Genomic DNA, 19,852 nt, shown 5'->3' on the forward strand with positions numbered 1-19,852 from the left:
ACTTAGCAGATCTAATACAGAACTCTGGATTCACTACACTTCTACTGAGGAAAAAATAACTATTTCTCCAAGTCTTCTACATATTGGTAAATAGCCTCATTGCCCAACTATTTGTTAAAGCAAAATTAGAAGTCATCCTTCATTTTTCCCTTTTCCTTCTCCCCATCTAATCCCTCTCCAAGCCTTGTACTCTAAAACATATCACACATTTCTTTTCATCTCTATTGCCACCATCCTATCCAAGCCACCATCATCTCTCAATAATATTACTACAATAGATGTATAATTCCTTATTTCTAAGTCATTCCTTATCCAACAGGCAGAGTGATCTTTTAAGGCTGTAATTACATGCTAATTTACATTTAAAATGAAGTCATATCATATATCCCCAGTACTTAATAGAGTGTCTGGAAAATAATAGATGTGCAACAATAGGTGAATACTGGTTAGCAATATTTCCATGTCTTTCCAGAAATCTCCAATAACGATTCTCAAATACCTTTTGAGATACCTACAAACCTATTATATTACTGAATAATTCATTCATTCAACAATTACTCCTTGGAATTAGGTTCAACTGCATATTTTACAGTGTCTTAACATGGCAACAGTTTCTTTCTTGCTCATATAAAAAAGTCTGGAAACCTACAATGTCTCTAATTTTTAAAAAATTGTTTAAAACAAAAAAGTCTGGAGGCTGACAGTCTGGGGCTGGTATGGCAGCTCTATGAGCTGAGAGCCCTGGTCCTTTCCATCATATTGTTCTGCCATCCTCAGTTTATTTATTCCACTTTATGGTTTAATATGGCTACTCAAACTCCAGCCATGATATGTGCATCCTAGTAACCAAGAAAGAGGAAGGCCATGAGGAATGCCCTACCCTCTCCGTTTAAGGACACTTCCCAAACACTGCATACACTTTCACTTATGTTGACCATTATGATAACCAGCTGTAAAGAAGGCTGGGGAATAAAGTCTTTCAACTGAAAGGCAATGTTTCCACTAAGTCAGAAGCCTTACTACCATAGAAGAAAAAGAAAATGAATATTGGGAGGTAAATAGCAGCATCTTACAAAGTTTCTATCATGACAAAACATGCCTAATATTCTGGGTACAGGGATACAAAGATCACTGAGACATAGAATCTGTGTTTGAAGCATTCAGTCTACTGGATGCAAGTGTATAACTACTCAAGATCTCAAACCAAATAAGAGTCACCGTTTGGAAAGTACTCCCTGCATCCAAAGAGTTGTAAGAGAGGTTCATGTTTCCAGCGCTGTACATCATAGAACTATTCAGTTTCAATAGTCCATAGCTTTAATAATGGGCATTTCTTAGCTCTATTCTACTGTACCTGATATCTTCATGATATTGAGCAAAGTTCATTTAAATATCTATAAACATGTATAAACAACTGTGGTTATACCTGTAAGAGTTTGAAAATGCCCATTTTAGAAATGTATCAAGACCGAATAATTTTTGAAACTTGTCAGAAGATGAAACTAATTGACTGCTTTAGGAAGAGTATATTCAGAACTACAAGGCCAAATGAAAAGTAGTGAGCAATAGTAGTGAGTAAAGAAAGTACTGTAACTTACTGTAATCCACTGATTATCTAGTAGTTCCTTAGCTGTGATTCTGTGCGCAGGATCTACTTTCATAAGTTGTTTCAAAACACCTTTAGCTGCAAACAATGGAAAATCCTGAAAATTTTATCTATCTTAACTACAATTAATACCACACATTTTCCAATTTATTTGGACTCAGGTTTGAATGACATGAAGGAAAGGTGCTAATTATACAATAAATTTCATCAGCATAGATAGTTTATAAATAAGTGTAGATAGCTTCACTCTAAGACTTAAAGTTTTACTGCCTGAATAATTTAATGTTCTACAGTAAAAATTAGATGATCAGCAAAAAAATTTCCTTTTCAATTTTTACTTTGTATTTTCTGTTTGGGTTGATAGTTCTAACTGTAAGAATTACAATGATAATATCTACTCCACAAGTAAACAATGTTTGCTTTATTTCCACAGTAAATTTAATGACTAAACAGAGATTTCAAATATTTAAATTACTGGCCAAGTTTCTTATATTATTTATATTTGCTTTAATACATAATAACAGAAATCCACACTTACCACTATCACTTATGGAATCCCAAACTGGATTTTCAAAATGCAGTTCACCCTTTCTTATTAATTCAAAAAGTTTCTCTTCTGAGCTTGCTAAAAAGGGTGGTTCCCCACATAATCTACAACAAAAACATTCATTTTGTTTATTTTTTTTAAGTGGTCAAAACAAGGCTATTTAATATTAAGTGTCCACAGGACTTGGATATAGAGGAATTGCTTATCTAAGTAAGGGATAAGAGGAGATGGGAACCTCTCTGGATATTTAAATGGAAGTAATGGGGTTTTCCATGATCAGTGCTAGGCCCATATCACAACATTGGGAGAAATAATCTGATTGAGGAAGTATATATGTATACATTGAAACCTCCAGATTTGTGTATGACCCAAAGCTTTTCCAGGTAGTGAAATACTAAGCTTAAAAAGGATCAAAATATAGGAAGCTGTGTGAGTTTAAGTGCACAGAAATAGTGGCTGATCATAGAGGAGACATACTTCAGTATGAGCAAAAGTAAGTTAATCCCTTAAGGTACATATATAATCAAAACTGGACTTACCAAAGAATATACTGAATTATCAAAGTCTAATAATGCCATGAACATGTAGTTTTATCAATTGCAAAGCCCTATACAAATGTTAGGAACAATAATAATAATAAATCAAGAATAACCCTGAGTATGTTTATAGTCACAGAGTCATGCCAAAAGTCATTAAAATGCCACAGTGCCTCAAAAATGGTATGTAAAAACAAATAAGGACTGGATGAAGCAACTCAGATGATAAGGATTTGACCTTTCAGTCTGGAAGGGTGAAAGCGGAGTATACATAATGACCAACATCAGAAAAACCATAAGCAGTGTGTATAATGTACTTATGGGTTTGTTTGCAAATTCTATGGTACAGGAACTGCGTAGAATCTTTTTTAAAAAGGTACTATACACCACAATAAGCGTGGCAAGTCTGTGAAGCTATTGCTTCAATAGGCAATCCAGGCCAAAACTACAAAGATGTACTTAAAAGTTTAGATCAATTCTTCCTGGAACAAACTCAATGAAAGTTAGCAATCATCAGTATTATCAACCCCAACATCTAAGAGTAGCCTTGTAAACAATGACCAGATTTTCCCAGTGACTACCTGACCAAAGTTGGTTCTGGACTCACCACAGAGGCAACTCTGCATATTTATTCTTCAACTCTCAGGATTTTATTTTTCCATCTTATTATTGAAAGAACAAATAGCATAATTTTATTATACTACCCAAATAGCTGGCCTGTTAATGCATATAAGTATAATGATCTTTTTTTTAAAAGCATACGTTTTTATTGCTTTTCTTTGGTTGATTTTTCCTTAAGTTCTTTAAAAATCTGTTTCAGAATATTTTCTTAGCCTAAATTTGATAAATATTTTTCATGATGATGATCATGATGACCTTCCTGGGGAAAAAAGTTGCTTGCATCCTAGCAAAAAAGTTACTTTCACCCTTAATCAAATAATCTGGACAACAGAGCTTTTAATTGACCAGTAGGTTCTTGTTGAGATTAGTATTTATCAAATTGTTCTGCAAACTCATTCTAATAGTTTATTTCTCTAACTCATTCTGACCCTCTTTTTCTCATCTTACTTGTTCTGCTATTGTTTAGTTTTTAAAATCAAACAAAAAATCCTAGAAAATAGAAAAGCCAGAAAAACGGCCTTATGGACAATTACCATCTACTATGTTAGTAGAGGCCAGCATAGTCCAGGTCATTGAGCCTGTGATCAACCAGTAATATGTGCATGTATCAATTTCTTAGCTGCTTCTGTACTGCCTGACTTGCATGCAACCATAGCTTAAGGGCTATGCTTTAAAGATTCGCTTTTTCCTATTCTTTGCAATTTTACTTAAGCAAAAATGTATCTAATGGTTGGCCAATCAGCGGCATATGAAATTTTATGACAGCAATTTTCAGCACATCCAGAACAAAAGAATCCAAGATATGAAAAATGTTCTGAAAGTCTTCCTATTATTTTATGTTGCATTCATAGGAATCAAGCAGCAGAGGACAGTATCCATAAAGAGTATGTATTTATGTTAATTTCACCTTGAGAAAGTATGTTATCATTGTCCAATTAAGTATTAAAAAATCAGGGTAACTAATAAATAAGAAAATAACCTTCAGTCTGGAAGGGTATTCTGGAGCTTTGTGAATGAAATTATTTATAAGACATTAGACTCAGATAGATTAATGAATAGGCACTGATTGGCCAAGTAAGAGTCTACTGTAAAAAAAGAGTCATTATGGCAATATGCAACCATGCTCCGAAACAGAAAAAGTAAAATTACATCTCAAAAAAAAAAGAGAAAGATTTTTAAGGTATGTATTCCACTATCACATTCCTTAACACCAAATTTAAACCATGCAGAAGGCAGCAAACATCACATGAATTGTTTAATGTTAGATAACACATATTATGTTTGAATTGTGTAACTAGAATGCCTTGATATTACAAAACACTAATTTAAAACAGCTATACTTTTAATTAAAGACTAAGGGTCAGAATTTTTGCACTAGGATTCTAATTAGCACAAAACAATGATCAAAAGCTTTGTGAGTACGTTTATACTTTATACAATCCAAGCAATGATGTGTGTTGACCATCTGAGTTACAGCTACAATCACATCATCCAGTTTCTACTGCCTGTGTATTGCATTTCACAGAACCATGAAAATGTAACTACTGTGATGTCAATATTTAGAAATGATCTGGAAGAGATAATACATAGTGACATCTTCAATATGACCATAAAACTAATGTTGCATCAATATAAAAATGTTCATATTCACCAAGAGGCAGAACAATGGTTACTAACTTTTCAGAACACCTCTTGGACAATTCACTTTAATTCAATTTAACAAACATATATCGAGCACTGACAACATTCTAAATGCCCACTACTACACTAGATGCCAACAATACAGAGATGAATAATATATCTGAACTTCATGGAATTTAGAACAAGGAAAATAGACACAGTACACATAAGACAATACTTATAATATTATAATTAGTTACAAAAGTGTTGTGAGAACACAAACAGAAATGACTCATTCTATCAAATGTACATATGTGCAAGCCTTCCTGATTAAATATTACTATTTTATTTTGTTTATTATTTTGTTCTGCTTTTAACCTTACTATTTTATATGCATTTTTGTATGCTGCCTTAATTTCTCTGTGGAATTTGGGAAAATATATGCATAATAAATGTAATAATTCTTCTGGAATGAAGTAGGAACTAAGGAAATAGGAGAGGTTAATGTTTAAGCTGAGGCCACCCAGAAAAGAGGTTTGTAGGGAAGAAAAGTGACATTTCATACAGAAAGAACTACATGAGCGAAGACCCAGAGGCATGCAATACAGAGTGTACTTGAGTAGTAAGTGGCCACAGCACAGGCCAGGTGCATGAGACCACACACCCAGCTAGATGATTGGAAGCTCTAGGCCATGAAAGACTTGGTATGCTATGTCATGCCATGATGTTTTGAATTTTTTTCTGTAGCAAGGGGGAATCACCAGAGTTTTATACTCAGAAAAGTAGCATGATCAGAAAAACAACCCTGACAGCAGAGTGAAGGATAGACTGGGGAGAGTGGACAGAGGTAGGAAGCAAGAGAGAGACTGTAAAATTCTAGGAAATGGATTATGAGGAGAAATGATATGAATGAAGAGAAATGAAAGAATAGGTGAGGCTATTTCAAAGGAGAAATTAACAGGAATGGAGCTTGAATCTCTAGAGTGGGGAATAAGGAAGAGCAAGGATGACTGAAGTTTTACAAGAAATAAGAACTATGGACTATTCCCAGCTTCTGGGCTGAGCCACTATTAGTTAGCACCCACTCTCCACAAAGGCCCTATCCATATGCACGGTTCTTATGCCAGGCTCCAGTACCTCCCTCTATATTATGGGCAATAAGTGAGTCTCCGAAGAAAATACAAGGAGATTTTTGGTTAATAGAAAGGAATCGGGAAAAGAAAATCTTCCTTTTGCTCAGATCATACAGTGAGTGCACTGTTGTATTTATAGATCAATGGAATAGGAAAGCTGGAAGCTGGAAGTTTACAGTATTAAAAAAACTGCCTAATGGCTGTTACCTGACAACTAATACGAGCTTTAAGAATGATTTCCCAATCGGCTTTTAAGTCGCTTTTCAAAAAATGTATTGGTTAGTTTAAATTTAACATCCATGTACTTCTATTAGAGACCATCCATTCATTTTAAATTATATTTAGCAGACTACTTACAATATGTACATTATAACACCTATGCTCCAAATGTCACACTGCTGGCTATAGTCATGGGCATTGATAACTTCAGGGGCTGCCAAACAAGCAGAAATAAAATTATATTAATAATACAATAAATGATTTTTAAATGCTTAAACACAAAGCATAAAAAATATGGTATGTTGTAATTTATTCCCCCCACAGGGCAAAAAAAGAAGCAAGAGCAGATGTTAAATGAATAATGTACAGGCCTTAACAACTGATGTCACTATATCCTCATTCATTTAGCTTCTAATGGAATGAAGGTATAAATTTTACAACCAAATGTACTACTCTTTATTCCTTTGAAATTGTTAAGAAATGATTTTGCAAAGATTGTGTACTTATAGAAGATAACATCTCAGTCTTTTTCCAAAAATAGAATTGAATATATGCCTTAAGTGGGTATAATTTAAAGCAAGCCCAATATATAGAATCCGGATTTACAGAAAAATGAAGATAAGTAGCTATAAACAACTTTAGTAAAATAATGATAATGATAATAATAATAATATCACAGCACTTCTATGACAGAATATGAATTATTTTCCATGTTACCTAAAAGAGAAGGCCAAGACCCAGAGAACCAGCAACATGACTCGATCAAAAGCCAATTAGTCACAGGGTCAGGTCTAGGATCCGGGTCCTCCCGACTCCCCGACTCTATGAAGGTGTTTATCAAAGCATTCCTTTAAACAACCTCCTCAAAGTAGTATGTATTTTTAATGACTAGATTTTTTTTTGTCATGGCTGGATTTTTTAAAAATCACATACAATACTATGGGAAAACATCTATTATACTTCTATAGCTATGGATCAGAGATCTTTGTTCAAAAAAAGGAAGAATACAACAGTTATAAAAATTATATACATACACATATAAACATTTCAACAGAACTCTGAACTTGCAAATAACTTTTGCATAAATTGTGTTATTTTGTCTTCCCAAGAACTCTTGTGAGATAAGTATGGTGGACATTTAACTCACCTTTCCAATGAGGAAACTAGGGTTCAGATATATTAAGTGACTTGCCTAGAGTTACATAGCTACAGAGTGCCTCCCGCTAAAAAGTATGTTGTTATTTTAGAGAACAGTTTTAATCTTCCCCACCTATACACACACACACATCTTTTATAAGAACTATTAAAAGCAAGATGAACCAGATGGAATTTTATTTCCTCTCCTTTCCTCTGCCTATTGTTAAAGGAACTAAAAAGCAACAAAAAGGAATCACGATTAGAAAGAATAAGAAAAAGTTAAATTATAGATACTAACAAAATGGGCCATTACTCTCCAAATCATTGAAAATTAACTAATTAGTGTTTTCCTTTAAGCAACTACTTGTGTTTTTTAACTCTATTTAAAACCCTAAATCATTAATGTTCAAGATGCACTATTGCTGTATGTCTATGATTGGGGCCAATTCTGTGATTAGATTCAATGAAAGATCTCCATACAGATGTACTACACAGCAGGAGCTCAGAATTACTGGTCCTTACTCTTCAGAGTCATCTTAATTATCAGAGGCATATCGACTTGCACAGTCATCACAGACATCATAGAGAAGCAGAGGCCAGAATAATACTTAGACCTGTGCCAAGAAGCCATTAAGGAAGTCAGCAAAGCTCCACAAACCATCTGTCTTTTCTCTTGTTCACTCACTTGTTATCTGTGTAGACAACTAATAAGGAGGCATAAAACTCAGGATGCTCATATATATTTTCCCTGACCAGATGTCTTTTGCCAACAGGGGGATATGAACAGAATCTAAAACAGTCTTTTCCCAAATAAGATTTTAAAAATTACAGAACTTTATATATCAAGTAGGCAAAACAGCAATGAACTAGGTATGCTTTTCAGCAATAAAACTGAACAAATTACTGATACAATATGGATAAATCTCAAAGTCTTTATGTGGAACAGAAGAAGACAGACACAAAAGACTATACTATATGATTCTATTTATATACAATTGTAGACAACAAAACTAAGCTATGATGATAGAAATAAGATCATTAGTGGCTGGAATGGAGGAGATGGCTGAAAAGGAAAAAAAGGAACGTTCTGAGGTGACAGAAATGTTCTATATCTTCCTTGGAATGATGATTACACAAGTGTCTGAACTGCACACTTAAAATCTGTGCTTTATTATATGCAATTATATGTCAATAAAGTAAAATAATTTTAAAACCTACTTACGTCAGTTTGAAACCATTATGTACCCCCAGAAAAGCCTTGTTTTGATCCTGATCCAACCTTGCAGGACAAGTTTCTTTTAATCCTGATTCAACATTGTAATGTGGAAACTTTTGATTAGATTATTTCCACAGTGATATGGTACATCCAATTGCAGGTGTGACCTTTGAGTAGATGGAGATGTAACTCCACCCATTCAAGGTGGGTCTCAATTGCTTACTAAAGTCCTCTAAAAGGGGAAATAATTGCGGATAAACCTCAGATGAAGATTCTTGGAGAATAGTTGCTTCAGAGCTGACTGAGGCACGGATGTTTAAGATGCTTAGAGTGCTGACATAGAGAGCAGATGCCTAGACACTGGAAGACCCAGCAGATGTTGTCATGTTCCTTCCCATGAGATACTAAGCAAGTCAGAACCCAGAGTTGTATCCTAGACGAACTAAGTGAGGGCCCATAGATGCTTAGAGAGGAAACTACTGGCATCAGAAGCTGGAAGCAATAAACCAGGAGCAAGGACCAGCACATGCCTTCCCAGATCAGCCTTCCTTAAGCCAAGGTATCTTTGGCTAGATACCTTAGTTTGGACATTTTCATGGCCTTAGAACTGTAAATTTGTAAGTTATTAAATTCCCTTTTAAATGCCATTCTGTATATTCCATTCCAGAAGCTTTACCAAACTAATACACTACTAAAAATAATACAAATGATTTTGTCAAAGCTATATCTTGGTGGTGACTCTGTGAAAGCAAAAGATTGTTTCATTTTGTTCACTACTGTATAGCTAATACCTAGAAGAATATCTGATACAAAATAGGCCCTCAAAGAATCATTTGATTAAAAAAATCATTTGATAAATGAATGACATAATCTCTAGTATACAGTTGTAGAAACTGTTACAAAAGCAGTTAAATTGCTGTGCAGAGGGTACCAAGCTATTAAACGGCAAAGCTGGAACCCTCAATTAGCCAGTGACTCCAGAGGCCAAACTACTAACACAATACCATACTGCCTTCTAAAAAGATATATTAAGAATGAATGTGGGGATATAACCATGTGTGATGGTTAGATTCTGGTGTCAACTTGGCCAAATGATTATACCCAGTTGTCTGGTGTGCTGGTTTGAAAGGATTTATGTACCCTAGAAAAGCCATGTTTTAATCTTAATCAATCTTGTGGGAGAATCTCTTTCTTTTAATCCCTATTCAAAAACATAGGTTGGTAACATGATTAGGTTATCTACACAGAGATATGACTTACCCAACTGTGAGTCTTAACTTTTTAAAAATTATTTATTATTTTATTTTTATTTTTGGGGGGTATTAACTTTTGAATAGAGGAAGATGGGACTCCACCCATTCCAGGTGGAATTCTTTAAAAGAGGAAGCATTTTGGAGAATGCTTCAGAAAACCGGGAGAGCAACAGAACAGAGTTGCCAGAATGATGAGAACCACAAGGGCCCACATAGCCAGAGACCTTTGGAGATAAAGGAGGAGAATGCCCCTGGGGGAGCTTCATTAAATAAGAATCAGGGAGAGAAAGCTAGCAGATGCCACCATATACCTTTCCAGTTGAGAGAGATCCTGAACCTCATCAGCCTTCTTGAACCAAGGTATCTTTCCTTGGCCCCTTAATTTGGACATTTTTTACAGACTTGCTTTAATTGGGACATTTTCTCAGCCTTAGAACTGTAAACTAGCAACTTACTAAACTCCCCTTTTAAAAAGCCATTCTGTTTCTGGTATATTGCATTTGGGCAGCTAGCAAACTAGAACATCTGGCCAGGTAAGCACTGGTCTGACCACGGTTGCAAGGCTGTTCAGTGGCTGATAAACTGGAAGGCTGGTGTATTAAGTCATCAGTCAATTGACTGCATCTGTAGCTAATTACATCTGTGATCAACTAAGGCATCGCACAGCAAGATAATCCAATCAGTTGAAGACTCTTAAAGAAGAAGAGATACTCTTTCACTGCTTCTTCAGCCAGTGAGCCTCTCCTGTGGAGTTCATCCAGACCCTTCATCAGAGCCTCCAGCTTCACAGCCTGCCCTATGGATTCTGGAATCTTCCATTCCCACAGTTATGTGAGACACCTTTATAAATCTCATATTTACAGATCTCTCCTGTTGGTTCTGTTTCTCTAGAGAACCCTAACACAGCTTGATACCAGGAATGGTTCTTGAGAAACAGAATCTTAAAATTGTTTTTATAGTTGGTTTTATACTCTGAGTAGATTCAGAGGCACTAATGACTCTGTTTCCAGCTATTAAGATGGCACTGACTGTTTATGTGGTGAGTGGGCAAAAGAGATACTCAAAATATCACCATTAGATTCTGCTAATTGTACACTTATATGAGGCAAGGCTCTGGGTGACAGCGTTTTTGATACCTTTACAGAGTTTTGTGGAATTAAGATATATAATGATGTTGGTTAGTTGTTGTTAGGTATGCTGGATATAGTGATGATGGAAAGGAATGAGCTGAAGGCTTCAAATTTGAAACTTCAGCACCGTATAAATGATGCAAAAGTTTCCATGTGTGCCCTGAAAGAAAATCTTATTTCCTGTGGTCGCAGACTTGAGATCTCTGAAAACCAGACACAAAGCTTCATTGTGTGAGTAGCAGATTTACAATATAAACTAAAATCTCAACCTTGCAGGGTGTCTGCTGTTAAAGTAAGGGCTTTGACTGGAAAATAATGGGATCCTGAAATGTAGGATAGTGATATGTGGCTTGGTAATAATGGTGATGGGAAGACAGGATCCCTGGAATCTGCTGAGCCTTTGCTAGATAGTCCTGTAATGGACTGCCCTGAGGAAAGAGCTTCCTGACCTCCAGCCTGTCTCAAGGAAACAGCTTCCAGGCCAAAAGTATCCTCTGAGGAGTCTGCCATCCAACCTCCACCTCACAAGATTAATCCTTCACTGCCCGCTAACTCTGTAACCACTTCCCCTGGGGAAACAGCCCTCACACTCTGTCTAGAACAACTAATCCTGTTTCACCAGATGAAATTGCAGTGGAGTGTCCTGAAATAGTTGTCTTGAAAGACACTTTTATTTCTTTTCATGACTCACTCCCACCACCCCTTTCTTCTTCAAGATCTATAACTAGACTAAAGTCCTAACAGGCCCCAAAAGATGAGGTACAAAGTGTGATCCATGAGGAGGTATGCTATACTCCAAAAGAAATGCATGAGTTTTCTAATCTATATAGACAGAAATCAGGGGAATATGTATGGGAATGGATACTAAGGATGTGGGATAATAGTAGAAGGAATATAAAATTGGATCAAGCTGAATTTATTGATATAGGCCCATTAAGAAGAGATTTTGAATTCAGTGTTGTAGCTTGAGGGGTTAGAAAGGGCATTAACAGTTTGTTTGGATGGTTGGCTGAAACGTGGATCCAAAGGTGGCCAACATTACTTGAGGTTGAAATGCCAGAGCTGCCCTCGTATAATGCAGATGAGGGGATCCAGAGGCTTAGAGAGAAGGGAATGTTAGAGTGGATTTATCATGGAAGACCTATTCATAGACCCCAGGAATGTGCAGAGGACACATCTTTCACCAGAACCTTAAGAAATAAGCTCATGACACTAGCTCCATCATCCCTGAAGAGCTTTGTAGTTTCCCTTCTCTACAAAGAAGAATCTGAAAATTGTAAGTGAATACAATATGCATATTTATATCAATGAACAATTTTCCAGGAAATATAAATTATCAAAATGATTCTAGAATATGTGGAGAACTTGAATAAATTAAAATAACTGAAAAATAACAAAAACTTTATTTAAACAATTAAAAAGGGATAACAAGACTAAAAGGTTTTAAGGGGAAATTTCAAACAATTAAGGATAATTTCTATTATTTAAAGGGTTCATGAGCATAGAAAAAGTGAAAACATATTTTTTTAAATAAGGTTTATATCACCTTAACATCAAAAACAACAAAGGCAGCACAAAAGAAAGCAAGCTACAGTTAAAGGTCCTAAAAAGTACTGGCAAACTGAATACAGCAGTATATTAAACCACTTTGAGTGTAACTGTTCTAGTCTGCTAGCTGCCAAAATGCAATATACCAGAAATGGAATGGCTTTTAAAAAGGGAATTTAATAAGTTGCTAGTTTATAGTTCTAAAGCCGAGAAAATATCCCAATTAAAACCAGTCTATTGAAATGTGCAATCAAAGGCATCCAGGGAAAGATACCTTGGTTCAAGAAGGCCAATGAAGTTCAGGCTTTCTCTCTCAAGTGAAAAGGCATATGGCGAACAGGGTCAGGGTTTCTCTCTCATCTGGAAAGGCATGTGGTGAACACAGCATCATCTGCTAGCTTTCTCTCCTGGCTTATCTTTTCGAAGTTCCCCAGGAGGTGTTTTCCTTCTTCATTTCCAAAGGTCACTGGCTGATGGACTCTGCTTCTCGTGGCTATGTCATTCTGCTCCTCGTGGCTATGTCATTCTGCTCTGCTTTCTCTGAATTGCTCTTCCTCCAAAATGTTTCCCCTTTTATAGGACTTCAGAAACTAATCAAGACCCACCCAAATGGGTGGAGACACACCTCTACCTAATCCAGTTTAACAACCACTCTTGATTAAATCACATCTCCAGAGAGATTACCTAATTACAGTTTCAAACATACAATGCTGAATAGGGATTAGAAGAAACAGCTGCCTTTACAAAATGGGATTAGGATTAAAACATGGCTTTTCTAGGGTACATACATCATTTCAAACCAGTGCAGTAATCAAAAAATAAAAGGATGGTTCAATATCAAGAAATCTAATAATATAGTTATTTCATTAATAAATTTAAAGAGAAAAAATATATGATCATCTCAATAGGTACAGATTTCAATAGATATTTCACCAAAGAAGATATACAAATGACTAATAAGGTCATTAAAACAGCATTAATCATTAGAGAATAACATCATTGGTCATTAGGGAAATGCAAATTAAAACTACAGTGAGAAAGCACTTCATACCCACTAGAATGCCTATAAAAAGGTATAATAACAACTGTTGGCAAAATGTGAAGAAGCTAGAATCTCACACATTGCTAGTAGAAAGGTCAAACATTTCAGCCATTTTGGAAACAGTTTGGCAGTTTTTAAAATAGTTTAATATAAACTTACCATATGACCAGCAATTCTACTCTTAAGTAGATAACCCAAGAAAAACGAACATATATGTCCCATATGAAGACTTCATGTAAAGTTCATAACAGCATTATTCCTAATAGCCCCAAACTGTAAGCAATCCACATGTTTCAGCTGGTGAATGGATAAACAAATTTGGTATATCCATACAATGGAAAACTACTCAGACATAAAAAGCAACACACTGCTGACACATGCTGTGAACATGGATGCACCTCAAAAACATTATGCTAATTGAAATAAGTCAGATGCAAAAGGCTACATATTGTATGATCTCATTTATAAGAAATGTCCAGAAAAGGCTATTTCTATAGAAACAAAAAAGCAGATTAGTGGTTGTCTGGGGTTGGGATAGCAATAGGATTGATTGCAAATGGGGATAAGTAAACTTTTGGGTGAACGAACATGTTCTAAAACTGGATTGTGGTGGTGACTGCACAACTCTGTAAATGTACTAAAAATCATTGAACTGTACATTTTTATGACATTTAAGTTGTATCTCAATAAAGCTGTTAAAAAATCACAATTAGAAAGATGGGAAACTATATATTTAATTAATACTATTTATGAAATATTCTTTGATAGCTATAAAACTGAATAAAATGCAGAGAAGCAAAACACACATGATTTTAGTATGCATTAACAAAAACCCTAATTTTGGGGTATGACTACCTAAGAAATATAAACAACTTTAAGAAGGGCCCAAAGAAACAATCAAAATTACAAAACTATTTGAAGATAGGAGCTATGAGAAAACACTGAAAGAACTGAAACCTAAGGAAAAAAATAGTTCAATCAAGGTCAGTGAGTTACAACAGCAAAATCTTAGTTGTTCTACTCTATTACACAGAAAGAAATCATTTGACGCCTCCTAACTTACCCATGTAGATAGGAGTCCCACATGTGGTCTGCATCATGGATTCACTCCTACCCTGCTTCCTCACAGCTAAGCCAAAATCTGTCACCTGGAAGAGAGACTCAGGTATAATCACCTGTTTTCCTGTCCCAGAGCACATATCCTTCTGACACGAGGATTTTTAATCACAATGTAATTGCATTTAACATAGGAATACTTGGAGGAGGGAGGGAAAGCATTACTTGTATTACTAATAAAGATTTGCTTCCCTCCCATCCACCCCTCTGTATGAAGAAGAGACTTAATAAATAGAAACATGGTTTCTCAAATCTTGAGAAAATGCCCATGACATTGATCATTTATATCTTCTAATTAAATTCACCAGTTCAATATAGGAAGCTGTATCTTGAAAGAAGGCATTTAAATGTTTCCAGAAAAAAAGTTTTTTTTAAAAAAGTTACTTCATTGTAAAATACATTCTGACCTTAATATGTTTATTATCTGTTATTCTGATACTTAATCTATGTTCCAGTTTAAAGTATTGTTATAAATCAAAATCATTATCCTTGTCAGCACTGAAACTCCATTTTTCTTTTTTTTAACATGGGCAGGCACCGGGAATCGAACCCGGGTCCTCTGGCATGGCATGCAAGCATTCTTGCCTGCTGAGCCACCATGGCCAGCCCGAAACTCCATTATTTTTATAATTATTTAAAATTGGAAAATACTGCCTTTTCTTTTCTATAATTTCTTTGTTTCTAGAGTTAACTAATTAAAAATTACTACACTATCAAGATATAGAACAGCATATAAATAGGCTGCCCTTGATATGAAAATGGAAGCAAAGATTATGCATACACATAAATGTGGAAAAATAAAAGTGACAGGAAGTAAATTAACATGAAAAAAACCCACAGTTTAACTACAAATATTCTGGAGTCCTACTGTTATTACTGCAATCTTTCTGCTCGTTTCTAAATCTTGGTCACTAAATATTTGGTCATTAAACATTAGGTATGTGCCCTTGGTCTTGCCTCCAAAGTTGGTGTTAAACAGCTTTGGGCTGAGAGCAGGAAAATAGGAACATTCATTGATTATACAACCAAAGACAGGCTCTTGGTCCACAGACACTGAATGTAAAGTTTCCAGTACCCTAGGTTCAAAAAACGTTCCTTTCAGCATAGAAATCACTACTATTCTAAATTGATGAATTGATTTCTCTAGGAATTTTCACAAATATCTCACTTGGAGCTTTGAGACATACATATCTTGCTCCACAGAAAATCTATACAGATACCAAATATACAAAAGGTTTCATGGTTCAATTCAGTTCTTTGGACAGCATTTATTCCTTAATTTACCAGATATTAATTGAACATATTCTATGTTTCAGCACTACTCCATGTACCAACAGTGAATAAGACATATAGAAATTTTGCTTTCACTGAATTTATAATGGGACTATTCAAGAATATTTACTTGGGTAAATAAAAATGTTTTGAACCTATTCATATTACATAAGGATTTAGCTTCTGCAACACAGCAAATTATTCACAGACAATATTTTATTTAACACATTCACATATTTTGAAAGCAGCCACTATTAAAATTCTATATAATAAATAATGAATCCTATCATTTATTTTACATTAAGGAACATTTAATCTGAATAAAGCCTTCAAGAATAAACACTTGGCATCTTAATTGTGCTTAGGGTATAAATATTAATACCCAGGAAATTCTTCAATGAGGAATATAGATTTTAGGACAAAGGTACAACCTAGGTATGCTTTTCTCCAAATCTCTCGCATATTTATATCAAATTTCCAGGCATAATTTGAAATTAATCAGAATCCAGGACATCTGTTTGTTTGCTATTAACTAACAATCTAGAACTATCCAAAGGAACAGGTACTTTTAAAAAATTCAATTTACTTAACTTGTAAAATGATTATTGTCAGTTAAAAATTTTGTGAAATTTTTATTTTTTAGCACAAACTACCTATTTTCTGACTGCTTAAAAGCTACTAATATGTATATAAAAAGAGAACGTGCTTTGCCACTTTGCTATCAAACTGTTCATATGCAAATGCTTACCACCATTTCTAATATCTTACCTTTATGTTTAAGTTCATTTCATTGTTATCATCAGCAAAGCTGCTTTTAACCAATATGTTTTCCAGTTTTAGATCTCTATGTACTATATCTATGAAGAAAATAAACAAATCAAATGAGGTCAATAATGGAAAAATATTTTGAAGGGACACAAACAGAACAAATAAATATATCTGACAAATTAATACCCACTTTTGAAAATTTTGAGGATGGCCAAGTGTAATTCTGCCCTGTTCTATTCCCTTATTTGCAAATCTCTTACTCCCACACTTCTAACTTTAAAAAGCCATTTTCTTGACTCCCTCATCTCTACCCATTTTTCTGCCACCTCAATTAACTGTTCTTAATGAAGAGTAGCCTGGTGGGTTATTAGAAGAGGAAGATTCTGTAAGGTTAGGTATTCCCAGGAGTGGGAAGACAGTCTTAGTCACAAGTCAGAAAGGTTTCCCATATCCCTAGTCTTCAAATGAGAGGATTACTTCTTTACTTTCATGTATATGTTGATTACCAATATGAATATTTAACATACTGCAATTTGGCTACATGTACAAAATTATACTTACTTCAATACAACATCAGCACACTATTCCTACTATTTCTATGTTAAAAATAAAATAAAAAAACAAAGAAAATCCTTGTGATACAAAATCTCCAGGTGCACATGTCAGAACTGAATTACATGCACATATTATGTACCAAATATTTCCTCTACAAATAGCCAATTCAGTTCATATTCATAGCAATCATTACCCTAGACTTAAAAATTTATATGTATAGTTGCTGGAAAATGTAGTTGAATAATCCTTAAACTGGAAATTATACCCAACCATTTACAGTTCCCTTTCACAGTTCCCAGCTTTTGTTTTTGGGTTTTTAACTGTTTCTTTTGCACTGTTTGTCTCTTCTTACATAAAACACCAGGCAGTTGTAATTACAATACGTTGACAATATATTTTGATCCTTGGCAGGGCAAGTTTCCTTTCCCCACCCTCATATCATTCTTCTTTTTCTTTATTTTCTTGATTATTCGTACCCATTTTCAAATAATCTTACCAAGTTCCATGAACAATTCTGAAGAGAATTCATTTGGAACTTGTGCTGGTTTGAAACTGTTATGTACCCCCAAAAAAGCCAAGTTCTTTCAATCCAATCTTGAGGATGCAGACTTATTGTGGGTGCGATCTTTTGATTAGGTTGTTTCCACAGAGATGTGACCTACCCAACTGTGGGTGGGGACTCTGATTAGATCATTTCCATGGAGATGTAGCCCCGCCCATTCAATGTAGGTCTTAATTAGTTTACTAGAATCTTAAAAGAACTCACAGACAGAGCGAGAACTCAGAACCGATACTGAGCTCAGAACCAATACAGAGAACAGAGAGATATAGATGTCTGGAGATGCAGAAGGAGCTAAGAGAGTCATTTGAACCCAGAAGCCAGGAGAGAAGGACAGCATACATAGCTACGTGCCTTCCCATATGACAGAGAAAACCTGGACATGATCAGCCTTTCTTGAGAGAAAGAATCCTCTTGCTGGTGCCTTAATTTGGGCATTTGCATGACCTTAGAATTGTAACTTGTAACTTAATAAATCCCCTTTATATATTCTGGTATATTGCACTTCTGTCTGCTTCAGCAAACTGAAACAGAGCTGTACTGAATTTATAGCTTAATGTGGGATATTAGCATAACATTCAGTCTTGAGTTCCCTACCCTTGCAAAAACTGTCTTCTCTGCCTGGAAAGGCCTCCCCTTTTTATATATTTATATTCCACCTTTTAAACCTCAGTTTATTGCATCCTCTGTGAATTCTTCCTGATCTTCTAAAACAAATGAGACACGTATACCTGTATGATCTTTGTACCTTATATGGTTCTGCTAGAGAAATGCTTATATTGAATTATAATTTGTCTTCATGTATAATCTCCAACTAATTAAATTTTTTGAGGAGTAGTGGCCTTTCTTTTTATCTTTGTAACTCTAAGCCAACTATAAGCAGTAGATGCTCAGTAAATATCTTTTAAATTAGGGCCAGCTCTGTCATACCTAACCATGTCACATCAACTCTCCCAAACACAGTTTTTCTCTTCTGTGAAATGAGAAGGTTATGAAGTCACATGCAGGCCAAACTAACCTTGAAGAAAAAAGTGAGGAGCAAGAGGAAAAGCAGCAGCAGTATCAACAAAGAATAGTAGAGCAATTAGAATAATTAGAAAGACTTTAAAATGTGGTTTATAAAAATAAAATCTTCTATATTAGCAAGCATTATCTATGTGACTATGAATCCTGATCATAATTACTCTTAAACAAAAGTAATAACTGCATTTATGGACTCAACGAGTTGGATAATTTTATTCTTACCTTTACTGTGAAGATATGCTATTGCTGATGCGAGGCTTTGAATGATCCACCTTGTCTCATTCTCTGAGAAATGCCCTTTCTTATCCAGAATTTCTTTGAGTTCCCCATCCTCACAAAGCTCCATCACAAGATACATTCTCTGGCATTACCAAAAAAAAAAAAAAATGCAAATTACATAGTTGGAGAAGTTTAAAATGTTACACAATATAGTAGAAATATCATAGCTTCAATCATTCAAAAATATTTATTATCTACTATGTATAAGACACTGTGCTGGATAATACAAGAACAAGATATATACGCATAGTCTTTAACCTCAAAGAGCTCACAGTATAATGATAATTATAGTATCACCCAATCAGTGCAAATAGCAGAGGCATGCCCAAAGCACCCTGGGCTGTAGAGAAAGGGAAGCCTCTGCCTGAAGAATGCTCCCTGAGGAGGTTACAATAAAGAACAGGCAGAGGAGATGGCATTCACAAAGCACCAAAGTTTGAAATAGCATTGCTGTTAAAAGAACAACAAATGATGAGGAGGGGCAAGATGGCAGCATAGTGAGGTGTGGAATTTAGTCTGCCCTCCAGAACAGCTAGTAAATAGCCAGGACCAGTATAGAACAACCTTTGGGGCTACGTTAGTGGCCAGACATCATAAATCAATCTGGACCAGATGGAATGGCTGAGAACCACACAGAATTGTAAGTCCCCCAAGCAGCGGAGACTGGCACTC

At 35.2% G+C, this 19,852-nt stretch overlaps 1 protein-coding gene across 21 annotated transcripts in view; it reads right to left on the reverse strand.

Moving 5' to 3' along the window:
• Window positions 1-19,852, reverse strand: part of STK33 (serine/threonine kinase 33) — a 401,742-nt gene that overhangs the window by 137,616 nt on the left and 244,274 nt on the right. For all 21 annotated transcript variants that reach the window (XM_077113907.1, XM_077113912.1, XM_077113908.1 and 18 more), the window contains 6 exons: window positions 19,124-19,262; window positions 16,765-16,853; window positions 14,672-14,756; window positions 6,421-6,496; window positions 2,145-2,257; window positions 1,599-1,684 (listed from right to left, as the gene is read on the reverse strand). In XM_077113907.1, the coding sequence (XP_076970022.1) occupies window positions 1,599-1,684; window positions 2,145-2,257; window positions 6,421-6,496; window positions 14,672-14,756; window positions 16,765-16,853; window positions 19,124-19,262 (588 nt within the window). The remainder of the gene's footprint in view (window positions 1-1,598; window positions 1,685-2,144; window positions 2,258-6,420; window positions 6,497-14,671; window positions 14,757-16,764; window positions 16,854-19,123; window positions 19,263-19,852) is intronic.

The sequence above is a fragment of the Tamandua tetradactyla genome, chromosome 8, assembly GCF_023851605.1.
Source record: "Tamandua tetradactyla isolate mTamTet1 chromosome 8, mTamTet1.pri, whole genome shotgun sequence".
NCBI classification, from domain to species: Eukaryota; Metazoa; Chordata; class Mammalia; order Pilosa; family Myrmecophagidae; genus Tamandua; species Tamandua tetradactyla.